The 20,826-nt window shown below is 44.3% G+C and overlaps 1 protein-coding gene across 7 annotated transcripts in view; it reads right to left on the bottom strand.

Moving 5' to 3' along the window:
• Sema6a (semaphorin 6A) overlaps positions 1-20,826 on the bottom strand; it is a 122,487-nt gene that overhangs the window by 31,277 nt on the left and 70,384 nt on the right. For all 7 annotated transcript variants that reach the window (XM_036204720.1, XM_036204717.1, XM_036204715.1 and 4 more), the window contains exons 5-15: positions 20,544-20,606; positions 19,722-19,823; positions 14,554-14,644; positions 11,309-11,428; positions 10,536-10,624; positions 9,468-9,685; positions 6,877-7,008; positions 4,099-4,254; positions 2,589-2,765; positions 2,128-2,268; positions 1,960-2,040 (exon numbers count right to left, since the gene is read on the bottom strand). In XM_036204720.1, coding sequence (XP_036060613.1) covers positions 1,960-2,040; positions 2,128-2,268; positions 2,589-2,765; positions 4,099-4,254; positions 6,877-7,008; positions 9,468-9,685; positions 10,536-10,624; positions 11,309-11,428; positions 14,554-14,644; positions 19,722-19,823; positions 20,544-20,606 — 1,370 coding nt within the window. The remainder of the gene's footprint in view (positions 1-1,959; positions 2,041-2,127; positions 2,269-2,588; positions 2,766-4,098; positions 4,255-6,876; positions 7,009-9,467; positions 9,686-10,535; positions 10,625-11,308; positions 11,429-14,553; positions 14,645-19,721; positions 19,824-20,543; positions 20,607-20,826) is intronic.

Consider the following 20,826-nt stretch of genomic DNA (forward strand, 5'->3'; position numbering starts at 1 on the left):
AAAAAAAATGGGAGGACAAGGAAAGAGAAAAAAAAAATTAGTTTGATTAAAAATGTGACCCGTTTGCTAAGCCGAGAGGCCAGCATGAAAGAGAAACATTTCTCTGAAGCTTATAAAAATGAGTTTCATATGAAACTCCAAAGAGAAGCTATGGTAGCAGTGGGTTCTGATCTTACACCGGAAGTTAGTTTGTGGGTTATTCTCATCCTTTCCTGGCTCTGGTTCCCCAAGCACCCCTTAAACATTTGAAAAGTTTTCATGCTACCGCTAACTCCTCGTGTAAGCACTATGGGAAGCGTAGATGAAAGGGTCTGGTCCTCTCCGTTCCCCTCTCCACTCTTATCCTTGCTTCCCCAAGCCCCTTTTCTATCCCCTTTGCCGACAAAACACACAGAACCAGCATTTAAAGGCACAACTGGCCAGTGAGCATGTGGAGCCTGTGAGAGGCGGATCCCGGCTGAGATCGTGTGCTCTCCCTGTTCATTTGAATCCTCAGTGTTCCTTTCCTCCTCCTCCTCCCTTCCTGGTCATCACCATTCATTTTGATTTTTAAAACAATCCCACTAGACTTGTCCATTGGAAGTGTCCTTCGGGAGAATTTTGTGCTTATATTTCTAAAATGCCACATAAGAAAACGGCTTTGAATGTCCCACCTTGATCTAATAATCCGTATTTAGCTTCTAATGTCATTGGCTAGGATGAAAACTAAATTTGTCCTCTCAGGATACGGATTTCTTGTAATGAAAGCCAGTATCCATCCAGTCCCCAAACCCACTCTCCCAGCAGAGCTACACATGTGTTGAGCAGTGCCCGTGGCATTGAAATATGAATGCAGGCTTTAAAGGAAGTCTCTGAGAGTTTTGGTAATAACTTTAAAATAGTTTGTAAAAACTGTGTTACCTTTGGTCAGTTGTTGAACACAGGACAACTAACTGATGAGACCCCTCTCAGTGCCCCCCCCCCAAATCATTGATTCTTTCTGCTCCACCCCGAGGATTTTCCCAAAAAGATACAAAGCTCCGACTCTATGAAAAGTCAGCAGGGCCCCTTCAAAGCCATGCTAATAATGTACAGTAGGTCATCTGTAGCCCTCAGGTTTCCAGGTTATCGTTTACAGTTATCATTAACTCTGTTCGAGAGAATATTTCACAGTTATGTGGATGGTGCTCACCAAATAGGCTTTCCCACTTGTCTAGCTATTTGAAAAGCAAAAAGGATGCTTCCAGCAGAGGAAAATAGTTGTTTCACAGGTGGGGCTGGGGAGGCTTTCTTTTGTTGTTGAAGGAGAGTCCTAGACTGCCCTGGACACCTCACTTGCGTTGTACACAACTTCTCTGAGACATGCTTTAAATGTGTTTTTCCAAATGTTATTTTAGATTTTGCATCCACTGAAGTTAAAAAAAAAAAATCACAGGCAGAGAAGAGGGTCTTGATCTTGGGGACCCACTGGGAAACTGCCAAACATTGATTGTGTGATTTAGACAAAGGAGTGATAAGATCAAGGTTGGTTCAGCACAGGAGAAAGCTTTATGGGATGGGAACAGCATGCTTGAAGCATGATCACATGGGCTAACAAATGCTCTGCCACTTCTTCTCAGCCTTGTATAGTCAATTAGCTGTGACAAAGCATCCACTAATCTAATTGGTACCCCATGGCTCCTTTCTCTGCTGTCCTCAACCATGATGCTCAAGGCATGCATCTTCATGTCCCACTTTCTAGGAAATACTTTTGAAGCCCACTGTGTTTCCCCTCACGTTCTTAACCACTCTAGTCCGAGGGGGATGATCCTATGGACACTCTGCCACATTCGATGCTGAGTCTCTGAATGTCAGTTCCTCGCCTGAAATTCTCATCCACAGAGGGATGGATGCTGATGGTGTGAGCGAACACGGCCAAGCCTACACCTTGCATGAAGGGTGATCAAGGCACTTTGCCCTCCTACACCTCAGGCTCCTTACCTGCTATGGGGTGACAGATGGACACAGGAACCACTTTCCTTTACCCACCCACAATATGGGTCTCTGGAGGCGATACAGGTTCTGCAGGAAAAGGATGACTGTCAGGTACCCAGGATTGCTTTCTGACAACTATTGATTTTCTAATTGTCTATGAGACAAAATACATACTTTTTACACTTCCCATGTCGCTCACATCGACCAAGAGGCACCTTAATTACACAGGTAGAGAATGCAACATACAGGGAGCCACTTGCTCTGTCGAGCTGCATGCCCATGATCCTTTTGTCTTCTACACCATCATAGCTGCACCTAGTTTTATGAGGTAGGAGAAGACCATCAGGAGATTCTTACGAACAATTTTCTTTCCCCCCGCCACCAACCTTGTCCTCCATTTGTGGACCGACATATTCACCTCCTGATCTAAGACACCCTTATGTAGACACCCTACATGAGTGGCAATAGAGACATTATTGGCAAGGAAAACTAATGCTCAACATTTTTTAGAGACGGTGTGAAAAGTAACTGAAAAACTACATAAACAATCTGGTCGGCCATGATTTTCCATGAGCAGAAAGGGTAGCAGTAACATGACAAATAATTACCAAGGAAGGACCCAATGTTTGACTCACTTTTCTGGGTTGTAAACATTCATCTCCTCCAGGAAAAGGCTGCCATTTAAGAAACCACTGCTTCCTATCCTGGCCAGGAACTTCAAGATGATTCCCTTTTCTGATCCCAGGAAAACCACAGTGTGATTCTGATACGGCCCAGCCTCGTTGTCTACTGCAATTTTGGTCAGGCGGTATCTAAAGTGACAGGATCACATTTGGAGGAGAAAAGGCTCTCCGTTAGTCTGTCATCAAAGGTCCCCTTTCCACTTCAAACAACCACAACACAGCTCTCTAGTAACAATGTCATGAAAAATAGATGCATGTTAGTAATACTCTCAAGCTGTTCTGGCCCTTTATTTTCATATACAGAACATTAGTATAGTTCCAAAAGGGAGAAGGAAGTATGTGTGTACAGAGGCCAAGTTCCATAATAAGTAAGTATCCACAACCATGTGAAACCACTCAGCAATGGTGCCTTCCATGAGCAAGAAGAAAAGACCGATGGTACCAATAGAGAGGGCAGGCCTAAGAAGTGACTGTACTTAGCATTTCTTTGTAACATCGAGAAAGAAAGCAGTGGGTGCCATTCTCCACGCTTTTCCTAGGAAGCACAAAGTGTTTGTTAACAAGATGCAAGACTAGAGAACATTCTGAGTGTGCACAGAGGAGTAAGGAGGCTCCTGAAGGTGGAGGGCTCAGAGCAGGACTAATATCAGGACCTGGAAGCCAAGCCACATTTGGTAAGGGAACAGAGAGAGATAAGCAGACAGTTAAGTCCTAGTGGGTATCCTCTTTCTAGGAAATCCTTTGGTCATTCCACTTTTCATGGATACTTATTTGCCCTAAGTACCAAGAAAAAAAACTAGAAAACACCAGCCTAAGTAATAGGCCATGGTGGCTAGATTATAGTCCAGCGAGATTTCATAGTTTAATAAAAGTCAGGGGACTAAACGTGGGGTAAACTCACCATTTTGTGTTATTGACTGCCGATCTAGAAAAGCCTGCTGTCTTATTTGAAAATACGCTCCCATCACAAAGGACGTTGGATGCTATCAGAGATCTCCAGTCAGCTACTGCTTCTCTGTTGGCATCACTTCAGATAACAAATACTAAGGTATGACTCCCTCCTGCTGGCCTGCCATTCCGAATGTAGTGTCCCGTCACGCCAGCAACCCAATCATGTGTAACCAAGCAGGTAACCACTTCTTCCCACGGCTCCTCCCTCACCATTCCTCCGCACCGCACAGATTGGATTAATAAGCTAATCTGGAAGGAAATATTTTTCTTTCTTCTAATTGCTGGCATGTGTAGAACTGGCCTGAAAATGCTGGCACTCTTCTCACTGAGAAGGCGGCAATGGGGATTTGGTGGCATCTACCCAGCCTGTCAACATTTCCTTGCTGAACCAATGCCCAGGATAGCAGAAGATGTTTGTGGCATTTCGAAGCATGATCCACTGACAGGAACGAGGAGAACAAGATAGAGTCAAGGAAATCCACTTGGGGCACGCAGTTTGCTTGACACCCACCTGACCATCGTCCTCAGGAACCACGGTCGGTTGATGATGGAAGGTACTGCCTCGTCCATCAGTGGATGCGTCTTAATGAAGTTCAGGGTATCGTCCGGAAACTCATTGGAGGTTGCATACTTTTCTAAAGAGGATGAGCCAGCACAACAACCTGGCCTAAAATGAGACAAAGGGTGGGGTGGTTGAGGGGAAGAGTTATTTCATGCCTTCTGGCAAATTCTTTGAATGAACTGCTTCTCTAAGCATCTGGCATGAAGGAGTCTGTACCGCAGGCACCGAAGAGGAAGTTGAACAATGCAGAATGCCACCAAGTACAATATGCTGAGATTTCCTCTGGACCGCCTCCTCATTCTGTGAAGAAGCCTTAGCTGGTACAGCTCAGTTTCATCTCCAGGCAGCTTGGCTCCCTTCCAGATGCACAAACCAACCCCAATGAACAGAGACGGAGCTGGAACCGAATGAGTGAGTGTGTGTCGGGGGAACATGCATCGCAGGCAGGCTTTATGCTGTCTGTTGACTTGAGACAAACCTAGCCATACCTGGGAAGAAAGACCCTCTACTGAGAGATTGTCTCTGTCACACTGGCATGTGGGCTTGTCTGGGAGGCATTTTATTAATCAGTAATTGGTGCAGGAGGGTCCTGCCTACTGTGGATGGTACCACTTCTAGGGAAGTGAGCCAGGCTGTGTAAGAAGGGTGGCCGAGCAAGCTGGAGGAGCCAAACCAGTAAGCAGTGTGCCTTGTGGTTTCTCTGTCAACTTCCTGCCTTGGCTTTCCTTGATGACAGACTATAATAAACTCTCCTGAAATTGCGTTTGGTCATGGTGTTTATCACAGCAATGGAAAGCAAACCAGGACACCTTGCTGGAGCTTCTAGATGCAGTGGCTCTCAGCCTCCCTAAAGCTGTGACCCTTGAATACAGCTCCTCATGTGGTGGTGATCCCCAACCATACAATTATTTCATTGCTACTTCCTCACTGCAATTTTGCTACTGTTAGGAATTGTAATGTAAATATTTGATATGCAAGATTTCCGCTATGCAACCCCCCCAAAGGGGTCATGGTCTACAGGTTGAGAACTGCTGTTCTAAAGGTATATGTTCTACAAAGGAGGGGATTAGGCTAATACTTTAACACATGGCAAACAGATTCTCAGCCACAGGGGTACACACCATCAAGACTCAATGTTACAACCTCTAAGAGTTTATTAGTTCACTTTTCATTTGTTAGGAGATTTGGGCAGGTCGGAAAAGCCAGTTACGTTAAGATTCTTTCCTGAAAGTCCAGTTTCTTACCACTGAACCGAGAGATTGCTAAGGTGAACTTTTGCAAAAAATCCTGTGGTTTGGGGAGTTCCATGGAAATCTCAGCAGAGGCAGATTAGGGAATTCTCAAGTCTGCGGTCTAGACACCCAGCTGCCTGCTGGTGCAGGAGAGGAAACTGTACAAGAACACCCTCCCCCACTTCCCCACCCCCACTCCACAACCTTTCATCATACCACGTAGCTACAACTAGCAAGCCCTCCACAATCAGCCTGCTGTTTGCAAAAGAGATGAGACAAGTATATGGAAGCATGTGGGTAAACACACTGACATGGGAGAAAATCACCTATCACACATCCTTGTAATGCCCGAGTGACACCATATTCACACACCAAGGTAGATATATATTTTTTTCCCTAGAAACCAGTCCCTCGATTTTAACTCCCTTTCTTGCTTATTCAGACAGTGAGGAATAACCCCAGGTGCTGAGTTAGGTAATCTATCTGGTCCCTAGAGTGTCCCTTCACATTGATCTGCTTTGAACAGAAAAGGAATGTGCCAGGCAACTCAGCGAAAGGTGTGGCCACGGGGCTTCTTTGGCTCCTAATATCTAAATTGGTTCAATTAAATGTACTTGTAGATATTTTGGGAGGATAGGAGACTAAGGGACATCATTAGAAAACAAGACAAAACAAAAAGCCAGGAAGACATTGGGCTCGTTTTCAGCGCCACACAAATTCAATGGAGAGATTTCCATGGAACTTAGACCAAAAAGGTGAAGGTGTGGACTACGTACCACAGAGTTGGAAGACATGGGATCAGGATGGGAGAAATGTTCTTCCAGAGTTACCTCTTTAATGGGAGCATATGAAGAGATTTTATAGAACCAAGAAATTTCTGCAGTGTCATGGGTCGTGTATGGGAGCGATTCCACAGCTTGGAAAGGGCTTGCACTATATTGTATGTGGACGCAGAAAAGCAACCCACTGTACCAACTCAACAATTCTTATCCTTGATCTGGCGGCCTGGACTCAATTCTGATCCCACTTGTCCCCCACCACTCCCTGTCAAGGAAATATCATTTATATTTCACATTTTATTGGAATTTAAAGAGTTCATATAAAATTAGAGGGAGGCACAGCAGAGGTATCTCTCTAGTTATATTAACTTCCATAATATAGTTTATTTTCTGGTCCTTAAATTCTCCACCTATACACCAATGGGACTAGCTCTAATAGTAGCACCTGTTACCTAGTGTACTGGGCAAACCACATTCACAAAGGTTAAGCAGAAGATTAAAGTCATGGTTTGTAGGTAATAAAGATAATTCTGGGTTCTGGTAAAGAGGATGAATACAAATGATCATGCGTGTCTTTCTGTTGTCCTTAAAACTCTATCTGCCTAGCTTGTGATGGAAGGCACCAGCGTGTGGTCCACAGGATGCTCACTATCAGAGAAGCCAGTTTCACCAGTTCAGAGTTAAAAAGAGCCAAATAAATAAATGTTTGTTCATACCTGGGTTTAGGGACACGCTCATCTGGAACTGGTGTCCAAGTAGAATCAGGAGATTTCTGTTCCTTGAATCTCCCAGTAAAAACATTGGCAATGTCAAGCATGTCATAGGCACAGACTGCAGACCCAGGGATGCTGCAAAGGACGTTTCACACAGGTGTTACTCACATAGCTGTTATACATCCCATTAAAAAGCATACTCTGAAGAAATTCTTATCACAGGCAGGGAGAATTTAAAGCACTACAAATAAAGGGATCATAAGCGCAAAGAGAATGTGTCTGCCAATCAAATTTGCAGCATCAACAAAGAATAGGCTTGTTAGTACAGTAAACTCAAAGGGGGAGAAGCCCATCATTTCTTCATTGCCTCTTGAGCCCCCTTTGTTTTGGAGGGAGAATTATGAGCTGATAGAAGTATTGTGAAGCCCACAGAAAACATGGCCCTGCCTTCAGTAGCTAGATCATATTTTACGATGAAGATAATTATAATAAATTCAGAGCAAGCCAGTGAGGGCTGTGCAAGAGTTAGCACAGGATGTCATGACATGAAACCCCTCCACAGGCGTCTGATGGGTGGACATTGGTCAGGCTGGAGGACCTTGCAGAGAAAGAAGGGCATGTTCCTGTACCAGACTATAGGTCTGGGAAGTCTGTGGTAGAGAGTGTGCAACAAAATACTGGAGAAAAGAGGCTGAGGAGGGAAGGGAGCCAGAGCATGCTGGGGCTGGTGTGCTTCACCAAGGGGCTTGCTTGCTCTTTTTCCACAGGGTAGAGAGGGACCCCTCAAGACTTGGCAGTAATCTGGCATAACCAAGACTGCATGTGTGGAGAAGGAAGTGGAGGGGAATGAAATGATACTGAGTAAAGGCCACACGTAATTTAGGAGGAAAATGGTAAAAACATTTGTAGATTGCCGAGTTAGGTTGTCTGAACTTATTGAATAAATAATATTTCTGAGACCACATAATCACAATCAGAAGATAATTTTAGGGCTACTTAAGAAAATAAATGGATTATCTATAGTACACAAGAATGCATTATGGTTTTATAATCACAAAGTAATCCACACTTTTAATAAAATAAAACCCCTACACTAGAAATGTATTCCTAAATTCCACTACCTTCTGCATTCCCATGTACCAAGACTATGTTTTCCAAACACCCTAAATAGATAGGATCTTAAATGTGAATATTCAAGCCCTGAGATGGTTTATATCGTTCCTATCCTCAAGTCCCAAAATCCCTATAGACAACCGAAGCTTACCTAAATCTAACTGAATACTTCTTGCAGCAATATAAGCTCCTGCTTTCATTTATCTGCAGTGAGCATTCTTGAAACTTGCCCTCCCTGTAATTGAGGAGCATGAGTTCATCCTTCAGCTTGCTCTCTTCTGGGCTTTCCCCAATGCCTAGGCATGTCTTTCTAGATGCTATCTTCCAATCTTATCATTTTTCATGCCTGGAATCCAGGCACTCATGAAGTTCAGGAAAGTCCTGGTAAAAAGTAGAATCCTAAGTGTATTCTCAAAAGAGGATACTCCATTTAGCATCTCTACAGTTCTACATAGACGGGAGAGCATGACACGTGCATTTAGAGCTCATGGCCAGGAGTTAGTTATACGCAGAGTCATGCTCACTTTATACAACAGTGTTGGGCTCTGAAACCTTATTGGCTATGTAGAGAGATGGATGCCAGAGAAAGATGGTAAGTCTCCTCTTCTGTCGTTTACATGCCTATTGCCTGCTTTGGGAGCAATCATTCACGTGTCACTTAATTCATTAAAATTTCTGATGAACAAAACATAGAAATAGAAATGAAATGACAGACACTAGTTCTAGGGATAGTGTTTGACGGCCGTGAGCCCTCGCTAGACGCTTCCAGAGGTACGTGTGCTGGGGTTGGGATCTGGGCCATGAACCAACTGCTTGAAGCCACCGGGGCTTGACATGGAGGTCTGCATCCTCAAGTGAGAGGATAAGTGCAATGTTGGGTGGGACCCTTGGCAGGTGCACCTCACTCCTAAATCTCTCCCTGTGGCATTTCGATAAATGCCCAGTCTTCTCTCTCTCTCTCTCTCTCTCTCTCTCTCTCTCTCTCTCTCTCACACTCACACACACACACACACACACACACACACACACACACACACACACACAGAATCCTAATTCACTCAGGGAAATACTACAAGCAAAACAGGACCATCAGATGACCTATTAGAGATCAGAGGAAAACACTGGGGGCCAGACCCGCCCCTTCTACGTCTAACTATGTGATCCAGCAATGGAATGTTTTAAGCTGTTTCTTCATGTGTAAAAAGAGGACAATAAAATTTGGTTTACAGGAAAGGAATCACATCTAAAGTATTTATATGTCAGTCATATAAGCAGAAGATATTGTCGTAACTTATGCTGCCTAAAAACCTTAATTTAATAATGTTCATAAATTCTAATTAGTTCACTGATGAAAACTCAGAGCAAAGTGCTTTATATCTACATAGAGCGAGGGCTCCTTTCCCATCAGTTGCGAATCTGTTCCCCAGGGGAAAGGGAGCTGGGAAGAACATATTAGGTCAACACAGCTAGGGCATGGTTACCTGTTATAAGGCGTGGAAAAGGTTGCCAAGACAACGTCATGGCCATTAATGCGAATCACATCTGTAACTGCCTGGAGTATATTGAAATAGAAATGAGAGTCTCCTGGCACTGAGCAGTTCAGGCGAGCCTTCAGGAAAGATGTCCACTGCTTCTCCAGGACTCTCTGGGACCCTCCCATGTCATTCTTACAAACCTGAGCCACCCTAGGGAAAACAACCTGCAGAGGAAAGCATATGGGGAAAAGGGCATGTGGTCATTTCCTTCTGAAATGCGGAAGATCTTAGAAGAATATGCCTTTGCCTAACAACAGAAACAGACGACAAGGTGCTTAATTTAATATTGCATTTCTAAAATCAGTAACAAAAAAAAAAGGGAGGGGAAAAAGGAAAAAAAACTCAGCAGAGAAACAGAATGTTTTAAAAGATAAGGCGATGGCATTTAATATGGAGCCATAAATCCTTCAGGGGATCAGCTCCCAGCCACATAAACTCATTTCCATACAGACTGCTTAGCTTTTATTTCCTCAGACAAAAGCACACTTTGTATGCACCATCTCTGCCATCCCCACTGGCTGCCTCTGGGGCCTGAAATCTCATACTTCCAATGAGTCCCTCTAACCGTGCAAGCCACCCTGGTATTTTATTCGTGCCCTCTAACTTAGTGACCTTGATCTGCTGTCTGGTAAAAAATAATAATAATAACTGAACTAAACCTCCTCTTACTGTTCTCTTGCTTTCTACAATAAAACCAAGACTCAGTTTGCCTAAAGATACTGGGTATCTCTTCTCTCTGTGGAGTAACTCAATTAAAAGGGAAAATTGTACCTGGAAGCTACATCTCAAAACACTCAGAATTCATCATGAAAGTACCAAACATCTGTTGGTTAGATCTTCAGTGGAAATATTCCAGAGGTTCCCTGTAATTTGTTACTGTTCTGAAAAAGTGCGTTGGAATTCCAGACAGCTCAGCCTGTCACTTCTGTGCATGCTTGCTTGTGTTGTTACTGGGTTCAAAAATGGGTTTCTGACAACGTTACATACACGCTGGGGACACTCTCCCCCTCTTACCTTCCCCATGGTGTTATACTCTACAGCAATTTCTCTGAAGAAGAAGTAGATATAGTCTCCATAGTCCAGTGCTTGGACAAAGTACGGTTCTGCAGACAAACAGGCACTTTAATTGGAGACATGTCACAGGGTGTTAAGAGAATTTTACTCAAGTGTAGCCAAAGACGTGTTATTAATGGCAAGTGTTGGGCTATTAGACATGTGGTTAACACTAACCATTTCTAATGACTTCACAAGTACCAGTGCTAGTGATTTCAGAAGGCACTTGAGCTTACAAAGTACATCTTTCACAAGCTTTGCAACCGAGAGTGAAGAATGAGTACGTTTTGCAAATCTCACTGGTTTTATTTTCCGCAGTGAATGTCCCGATTGCCTAGAGAAGTTCGTGTGCATGGCTCCGTCACCCTGACTCGCACGGGGCTGTGAATAGCTACTTTCCTGTTCCCCACCACTTCATGCCCTGTCCCCTTTCGTGAACAGAGTACTCTGTTCAGCTCTTTTCATGTGGGACTCTGAAATGAGAGTCTGGGGCCGGGAAAGATGAATGCAGGTGTATTCTAGTGTCATGGCACTGGGAGTTTTGCTAATATTCCAGGAGCTCACGGGAAGGAGAAAAGGGAAGTAAATAAATCAATGGAGGCAAAAGATGCAATTTACATGGTTTTATCTGTCAGAAACCATTACTAAAATGAACCTACAGTCTGGTCCATGCAGACTCTAAATCTCTTATGAGGTACGCATCCCCTCTTCCCTCACTTCATTTAATTGCTCACCTTTCAACCACTTTGAATCATGTTTGACGGTCCTGAGGGTAGGGCTGTCTCCAAGGCTCCTGTAAATGACTGCATCAATGGCCAGGAAGTCAGTTACTGTGGCAGAGTAGAGTTTTCCATCTTAGGAGAAGAGAGAAAGAGTTGAACAGGTTACTGAGAAAGGAGGGATGGATAACAGTGAAGAAGTCCCCCCGATTGCTTTCCTGTGTCAGGCAAATGAGACAAGACAACTGGGAAAATCCACGAGCCACTAAGAAAATGCTTGGCCCACGTTCCTTACTGTTTTAAACTGGGATCCTGAGAAAGGAGACATTTTTCCTTTTTAAATTGCATGGCAGTTTTTCTAAGCAACGATGGCAGGGGCAGCAGCTCAGGGAACAGAGTAAATATGTTATTTGCTTCACTTGATCAGATGGACCTTGACCGAAATCTCAAGGCCAAGGACTCCTGGCCGCTGCTACTGCCACCAAGCCATGGTCAACTGGATTAGGAGGCAGCCCTGAGCAACAAGAAAGTGATTTCTTCAAGAAAGGTTTTTAATCCATTCAGAAATATGGATGACCTGAGCCTGACTGGGTGAGGGGAAGAGGGAGAGTTCCAATGGTTGACTAGATACCTACTTCTATCCTGAGACTCATGGTCCCCCTTTTCCTCAGTCATGAGATTCATTAAGCCCGGCCAATCTAGCTTTAACAGACCTTTGCTTCTGGGTTCCCAAAATTCACAAAATGGAAGTATTGTGGTATACAAGTGGTCAAAACAAAGAACCAAAGGCTGAGGAGAGCTGAGTTCAAATTGACCCTTCCTTAGGAATTCTCTGTTTGGGGAGGTATTGGAAGGTACGTCCAAAAGCAAAGAGAAGGAAAAACAATTGAAAGCGAGGCTCTGAACTTCTGGCTATTAGAAAATACTCTGCAACCAAAACAATCAAATGAGACAATTAAGAATAATAAGATCTATGTCAATTAAATGGAAACCAAGTGTATTCAAACTTTGTACAATTCATTTGAGGAGGGTGGTGATATGATGCAGCAGTTATAAACACTGGCTGCTCTATCAGGGGACCCAGATTTGATTTCCAGCACCCACATGGTAGCTCACAACCATCTGTAACTCCAGTCGCACAGGATCTGAATCCCTCTTCGGGCCTCCAGGAGCACCAGACATGTATTGGTGCACAAATAAACATGTGCACAAAATGCCTGTACACATAAACAAATAAAAATGTAGTCTTTGATTAATGTTTTAAATCTGTGTGTATTTGTATGATGTGAATATGTGATATGTATGGGTGTGAATGTGGGTGTGGGTACGGGTGTGCCTAGTCCACAGCACACATGTAGAGGTCAGAGGAAATGTGTGCCAATCCTCACATTTCACCTTGTTTGAGACAGGGTCTTTTGGTTGTGAGCTGCTGTGTAAGCTAGATGACCTGGCCTTTGAACTCCTAAAGGATTCTCCTGTGTCTGCCTCCCATTGTTCTATAGGAACATTGAGAGTTGGACCCAGCTCTGATGTGGGTTCTGGGGATTCAAACTCGGGTCTTCATGCTGGCATGATAAGTGCTTTACCCACAGAGCCATCTCCCTAACCCTCTTTGATCTATTTTAATGAACTTCGTAGTTCCATTAATTCACTGCAAAGAAACTTACATATAACATAGTGTTCTCTAAGTTTTTCCATATGTAGATTCTGTGGTTGATTTAAAAAAAAAAACTTAAATAAACATCTTTAAAAAAAAATTTTAGGTTCATTTATTTTATGTGTATGAGTATTTTGCTAACATGTAGGTATGTGCACCATGTATGTGCCTGGTGACCAGTGATGCCAAATAAAAGAACGCATAGGATCCCCTGGAACCAGAGTTACGGATGGTTGTAGGGGTGCTGGGAAGCAAATCCAGGATCTCTCAAAGATCAGCGAGTGCTCTTAACCTCTGAGCCATCTCTTATTTGCACAATATTCTGCCTTTGTTGGTAAAAATGCCATTTAATTCTAACTAGGCTCTTCCATTAACAGGCACTTAGTTGTTTTTTTGTTTTGTTTTGTTTTAATAAGATTTCAAACATCCCAACAACAAAATAATGGTCCAATATCCCTCCTGCTTGGATAAGGAGACATGCCTTTTTCCTTGTAGCTGTTGGAAGCTGGGTAGCCTCAGTCAGTTGGGCCCCTCTCCCCTTTCTAGGCCAGGCTGCCTGAAGTCCTCTGTTTAGATTCCATTTAACACTGAATCTCCCCCTGCTTTTCTTCCTGACCGTGTGCTGCTGACAGTGTAGGCTGCTTCCAACAAAACTGTGCTGTCCTGGCGGGGGGGACCTTCCTGTTTCTGCACTCTGTCCCTGTGGACCAACCCACAATGGGAGAAAGAGAAGGAGCTAGGAACTAACTCTGCTTTATAATCCAAGTCTAAAAGCTCCCTCCCCACTTAGGCTATGTTGGGTGTTAGCTGTCATGATGGGAAGAAGTGGTGTGACTGCATCCCAGAACAATGAATCCCTCTTACACCAACACCTCTCTGCATCCACTTCCACAGCCACAGCTGGCAATGAATTCCTAAAACATACTCATACACAAAAATCTCACTAAACTGCAAAACGATGGCCTCCTAGCTACTTCTCTACATCCTGTTCAGCAGGAACATGGTGGCCCATAGGCAATCAGCATCCCCTTCTCAGACACTATGGTCATTTGGTCAGAGGGAGGCATGTAGTCGAATCAGATCAATGGCATTTGAGAAGTCCACTGCTCTACTGCTGTGAATAAGCTTCCAGAAGCTTCCTTGTACTTCTCTCCCTTTTTGTTCTGTATGTAGACAAGAGGACCTGCAGCCTTTGAGGCTGTGAGAAGCGCTGTCTCATGAAGAAGGTAATGGAAAGCAGGGAAGTGGCCAGGACAGGCATGCCATAGAATGCCATCAACCTGATTTCTAGTATGAGATGTACATTGATGGTTCAACAGAAGGTTTTCCAGTATCTGAGCCCAAACTTGCTTTCAGCCATGTAGTGCTGTGCTATCATCCTTTCTTGAAGGCTCCAAAAGCCTGTGGGAGTGAGGCAGAGACTTCTTTCAAGAAGCAAAGCTACAGTTTCCATCTTAATTTCAAATGGAAGAGGCATTCTTAATTACAGTATTCACCAGAGAATCAGTACAACATTGACTACACAGATCCTTCTGAGCAGCTTCTCAGCCACAGGCTGAAAGATGCAAAAACAAACTGAATGAGAGGAAATCAGGTCATTTACCTGCGAACAGAGCGATGTTGGCATGTTTGGCATCATAAGGGCATCTGGCCATTCCGCTAAATTCATCCCCAAAAGTTTCCAAAGTATCGATCTAAATAAAATAACAGGGCTGAGTTACCACCAGTCACCGACAACAGTAACAGAAACTGATATTTAAACAGGGATTAACATGCAAAGTACTTCATAGGCACCTTGCAAATGCATCCATGTAAATGCCCGCTGGAGTAAATCTATTAGTTTCAGATAAGGAAATGGAGACTTTGAGAGACAATTTACTTGATCAAGACTCTGTAATTAGGGTAGTGTGAAATTTGAGTATGTCTGATTGGCTCTTAACCCATTACAATAGACAGATTTCCATATCCTAGTGGAATGGCCAATAAATAAGCATTTTAAACTAAGGCATTTCTAAGTAATTACCGGGAAAATCTACCTGCCCCAATTATCTCTTGAGCCATGCACTCCACAGAGAATGAGCTACATTTCTGGATTTGTTTTTGCCTGATGAGTCCTTCCTTTGTGGATTAAATCCCAGAAGGAGTCACTGGAATTTTACCTCCAATTGGTTGGCAGAACAGTGTGGCATCAGCCAAGATGGAAAAACATGCATGCTAGCTAGCAAAACTCAGACGGCCTCTGCACCTATGTCAGCCCAGCTGCGGAATGAACTAAATGCAGAGGAGCCGAGGCCCCAAAGGTGAAGGGCTTACGTAGGCTACAAACAGTGAGATGAGGAGCCGCCACCCGCTGATCCCAGAGCCCAACCTGGGTCTGGCTCCTTTACACTAAAGAATAGGTTATACCTGAGGTGCTTGTGAGCTATATTTGGCACTATTAATATGGAGAGATAAAGTCAGAGACAGAGGCAAAGAAAAAATGAGGAGAAAGAGAAGACACTGAACACCGATTTTAAATTTTTACACAAAGCCCTGGATTTCCTCCTTCTTTTGAACAATAGAAGTCTTTCACACTCATGTGGCTATTACTCATCTATTGCTCCACTGGTAACACACACATGCCAGGCCCACAGGCATCTGTGGATATGGCAGAGTCTCCCCAGGTGTCCACCAAACGCCATTGCTCTTTCCTCCGGATCACACCACAGCACATTCCCGCACCTCCCCTGCACTCTGATGTAGTTGTGTGACCGTGCTCGGGCCAATGACCTGTAAGGACTTTGGTCCTTTCTGCTTCCCCTCAGCATATCATGGAGGATTCCAGGACCCTCAGGGAGGGGCTCAGGAAAAACTCAGATCTTCTGAACACCGTCCTAGAATAGAGATATCTCCCTGAGCACCGGTGACTAAGGGAAGCCCAAAGTATACCTGTCATATGAATCAGAGGTTAGCCCACCTTCCCCAATGTTGCTCTGCTGCCTGTGGTCTGCTTCCTCATTTCTTAGGATCTTATGAATAGGTAAGAGCTCAACACCAAGTTCAAAGTCTGGTCTCATTAACATTACTGTTGCCACACCTATTTCTAGCTCCAGTGTAGTTTGTCCACCGATCTGAGGACGAAGAGAAGATAAATCGAAGGCAGAAAAGTCACCTGCAGTGCGCCAAGCTGCCCAAATCAAGGCACTTGAAGTCACTGCTTGGGAGTAGAGGCTGAGGATGTGACAGGCCTTGTGCTATCCAGTCAGTGGTACCTACTGCTCTAATGTCTCCATTGCCGGGACATGACAGGTCATCCTCTTTTAAGTTATCCTGTGTTTGCAAACTGTATTTGTAAATCACATAAAACAGCAGTGTTTAAAATGTAACTGTTTTGCAGGGAAGAAAGTCAAATCAGAGACATCTTTTAAAGCAATGTATTCTCCTTCACCAGAACATTCCTCACAAGGGTCTTTATCCCAAGAGCTTCCTTTCCTTTCCTTTCCTTTCCTTTCCTTTCCTTTCCTTTCCTTTCCTTTCCTTTCCTTTCCTTTCCTTTCCTTTCCTTTCCTTTCCTTCCCTTCCCTTCCCTTCCCTTCCCTTCCCTTCCCTTTCTTTCTTTCTTTCTTTTTGGTTTTTCGAGACAGGGTTTCTCTGTGTAGCTTTGCGCCTTTCCTGGAACTCGCTTTGGAGACCAGGTTGGCCTCGAACTCACAGAGATCCGCTTGGCTCTGCCTCCCGAGTGCTGGGATTAAAGGCATGTGCCACCACCGCCCGCAGGACTCAGCCATGGACCCCCTGAACACACCATGCTATCGAAATGACCTATTTCAAGGGGGAGCCACTCTAATTCTAACATCAAGAAGCAAGGCACGAGAGGGATACGAGACCTTCTTCTAAAAGCTGGCTTTAGGGACAGCTGAGTGAAAGCAGGAAGCAATAAAGAATGATGTGCTAATTTGTGTCTTTGGAAAGGCCCAGAGACTAAACAAATAAATACACACCATGGTGAAATACCTCTTTCCATGAAGTAAGAACTAATCCTTGCAGTCACAAAAATCTCTGAATAAAACCACAGCTCCTGGGGAATCAAATCCCCATCGAGGACAAATAGTTATATAAAGAACCCTCCTGACTTTTGTAGACAGTTCAGGAGGTCTACAGCCCCAAAGGAGAAGGAGTGGGTAGAGCTTTAGAAATAGTGTGAAGCCCTCAAATTCTTCCCTGGATAAGGGAAGGTCTACTACAATCAAGGGACTGTTGAGGTCTACAATCTTTCTCATTCGTTCAACTTTATTTTAAAACAACAACAACAACAAAATGTATAAATTAGAATGTGGTGAGGGGGCCACTTGCTTTTCTGCTAAACAGAGACTGGAGCTCATGGTGGAAGGCTAGTCATTGATTTTGCTTTGAGTCCCTAGTCCTGACCTGTTGATAAAAAGCATGGAAGGGAATGGCCCTTGCCTCCCTGAAACACAGCAGTCCTCAACCTTCCTAATGCTGTGACCCTTTAATACAGGTCCATGCCATTTTAGGAGGACAAAACCCAATTTATTTCTCCCCACGTCGTTCCTGAAGAAAAGCTTCCCTCCATTGTCTTGCTGGACATATCTACTCATCTATGCGGGTGTTACCTGCTGCCCTGGTTGAGTCTTCTGTCAACTTGACATAAGCTAGAGTTATCTGAGAAGAAGGGATCAAGCCCCCATAAGACTGGCCGGTAGGAAGGTCTGTGGAGGAATTTTCTTGATTAATGTGGGATGGGAGGAAGCTCATTGTGGGTGTTGCCACTGCTGGGTGGTCCTGGATTGAAAATTAAGTCAGGCTGAGCAAGCTGTGGGGAGCAAGCCAAGCAAGCAACTTTGCTCATGGCCTCTGCTTCAGGTCCCACCATAGGTTCCTGCCCTGAGTTCCTGATTAGTTTACCTCATTGATGGACCTGAGTATTTCCTGGAGTTGTAAGCCTAAAGAAACCTCTCCTCCCCAAGTTACTTTTGGTCATGGTGTTCTATCACTCAATAGAAGCACTAAAACACATGCATGGAGCAACCCATACACTATATCGTAGAACGCCCAGCTCCCAGATCCCTTTGCGTCCTCTGTTCAATCTAGACTAGAGGCGGCCACATCACTGACTCTTCAAGGGACAGTCTAAGAGGCCCTATTGACACCTCTCTCCCCACTCCTTGCCTGTGCTTCAATTATTAAGTCTCCCTGGGTTATTTTGCTTTGTTTTTTGTTTTCTGTTTTTGTTTTTCCTGAATCCACTCTCTTTCCTTCATTTCCGGGACAACCTACCTTTTTCAGTTTCTTGTCACTGTCCTTTGCCATTTCAGGGTCCAACATTACCAAGCTAGATGAAGTCTCCTAAGCCCAGTAGGTTGTTTCTTGTGCCATGCCTTTGCTTACCCTGCTCTCTCTACCCAGAATGCCCTTAGCCTTCATTTGGCTGACTTCCTCCTACCCTTTAAGACAAAAAAGAGACTGCCTCGTTCACAATTTATCCCACCAGGCGCCAGCTTGGGTGGTGCTAATACTCCAGTTATGAGACCAGCAGGTGGGAACTCTGTAGACGGGTCTCATCTGCCTCCTTCCTACAGCTCCCACACTTTACCATTATCGTTCCTGAAAAAAAGCTTCCCTCCATTGTCTTGCTGGACATATCTACTCATCTATACGGGTGTTACCTGCTGCCCTGGTTGAGACTTCTGTCAACTTGACATAAGCTAGAGTTATCTGACCAAGCCCCCATAAGATTGACCGGTAGGAAGGTCTGTGGAGGAATTTTCTTGATTAATGTGGGATGAGAGGAAGCTCATTGTGGCTGATGCCATCGCTGGGTGGTCCTGGATTGGAAATGAAATCAGGCTGAACAAGGCATGGGGAGCAAGCCAAGCGACTTTCCTCATGGCCTCTGCTTCAGGTGAGGGTAATGGCATTTGTGTTGTGCGTCCGTAACTCGTCACATCATTTGACCAAAGCGCCAACTCCATGGCCACGCTGCATTCTTCCTGGGGTGTGGCCTTCCCCGTGCTAACACTTGTCTACCTTTATAGTCTCGGTGCTTGGCCACTACAGAAAATCAACACTCGTTTCCTGAGGAAAAACTGTGCCACAAAGAAAAGCTAACAGAGGCGGAGCCAGTGTGAGAGCACTGGTACTTCCACTGCAGCAGCTCAGGAGCTCCCAGGTTCCTCAGCTGTAAACTACCTCCCCTTGCCCCCCACTTGATTTCCTGAATCTTTGAGGCCAATTTTTTTCCCCTTTTCCTCTTCTGGTATACAGGCCAAAGCAAGTAAGGCCATGGCCAAGTGAGCTGGTACAAAATGGAATTAAATTCCTCTCTTGAAAAAAATCTTACAATGCAAGAATCTACGGTTTCAAGCAGCATGCTTTGGCAATACCTTCTACAATAGGAATTCCTTGCCCATTAAGCCAGTTTTTGTCCTCACAGAGGTAACACAGGAGTGGGAGGAGTAAAGAGCAGAATAGAAGAAATCTACATGCCATTATATGTGGTAAGTGTGCAGACCTCGGGACAATAAAGAATAGAACCTTCTAGAAATCACCTTCACATGAAAGGTTCTTTAAGGATGTGTCAGTCAAACAGAACAAACAGGAAGCTTAGAAGCCTGATCAGGATCACTCTCTTGGAGCAACACACCAAGCTGGGTAAGTGAAGGGAACCCATGTGGTGTTGAGTTACCCCTCTTCAGTTGCTGCAGGTATGGGAACAACAGATTATGAAATACCTCCTGGCAGTGTGCTTCCAAACAGACAAATGACATTTACCTTGTAGTTTCTGCAGGAAGGGTTGAAGGCATTGGTTCCACAGACAAACAGGGTATCATCATTCTTCTTGAGAAGAACTTTAATGAAATTGTGACACTCATCCTGAAACAAAATTCAAACTGGTTTGAACAGGATCCACGCAGCACAAAAGCCCATTCATCACCACAGACCGTGAGCCGACAAGAGAAGGATTGCAGTGAGGAGAGGAGAGTGTGTCAGGTTACATAGCCGAGAGCCCCAGGTACACGGTCAAGTTGCTGCTGATGTTAACCACGAAAGGATGTACATGATTATTTCAACAGTAAACACAAACATGGCGGAGAATGGTAGCACATATGTTTCTTGTATGTCACAGAAGAAAGAAGAGTTGAATGCAGCCGTCTCCCATCATATTAATTTTGATGTCAGATGTTCCAGGGTTCCTTGAAGATACCTCTATGTTATTTGGCCAGAGGCACAAGAGCCTGTGTGTGAGTCTGCTGTGCTTTCCAGAAGTGCTTCTACAGACTGGAGGTGTGCCCTGGCCTGCAAGGTGGGTTGCTGGGACAGGTCATTCCGGAGACTCAGGGGACCAGCTCTGAGTCAGACATCCCTGCTGCACTTGAGGAGTTTCTCAGTGCAGTCCCAGCCACTGTTGTAACATTTCATCACATTAAGAGCAAACTATTTTTGCAAATTAAAGCTTTCAATAAGTTGATGGAAAAAGCAATTACTGGGGCAAGGGGACTAGCAAGATGCATTCAAATCATAGTCTACGGCTGGAGATAACCGTCAAAACCGTAACCCAAAGTGGCAGCCGCAAGAGAAATGAAAATTACCTACCTTATGTTTCCCCTTCATCCTGCATGTGTCTACATCAGCCTGTCTAGATTTCCATGTCAGTTTCTGCAGGGATCAAGAGAGAAATCAATTAGAGCCCAGAGGTTGTTGCATTTGATTTGAGAAGTAAAAGTTCCCTTGGGGCGGCGGCTAGAGGCTGAACATATATTTATTGAAAGCTTTCCGCACCCTTTCCCCATGATTAATTCACCAGGACAACAAAATATTAGGGGAGGAAACTTTTTGCTTAATTTTGAATTCTTCTCTGTCCATTAAATTGCAGGAT

The sequence above is a fragment of the Onychomys torridus genome, chromosome 13 (genome assembly GCF_903995425.1).
Source record: "Onychomys torridus chromosome 13, mOncTor1.1, whole genome shotgun sequence".
NCBI lineage: Eukaryota > Metazoa > Chordata > Mammalia > Rodentia > Cricetidae > Onychomys > Onychomys torridus.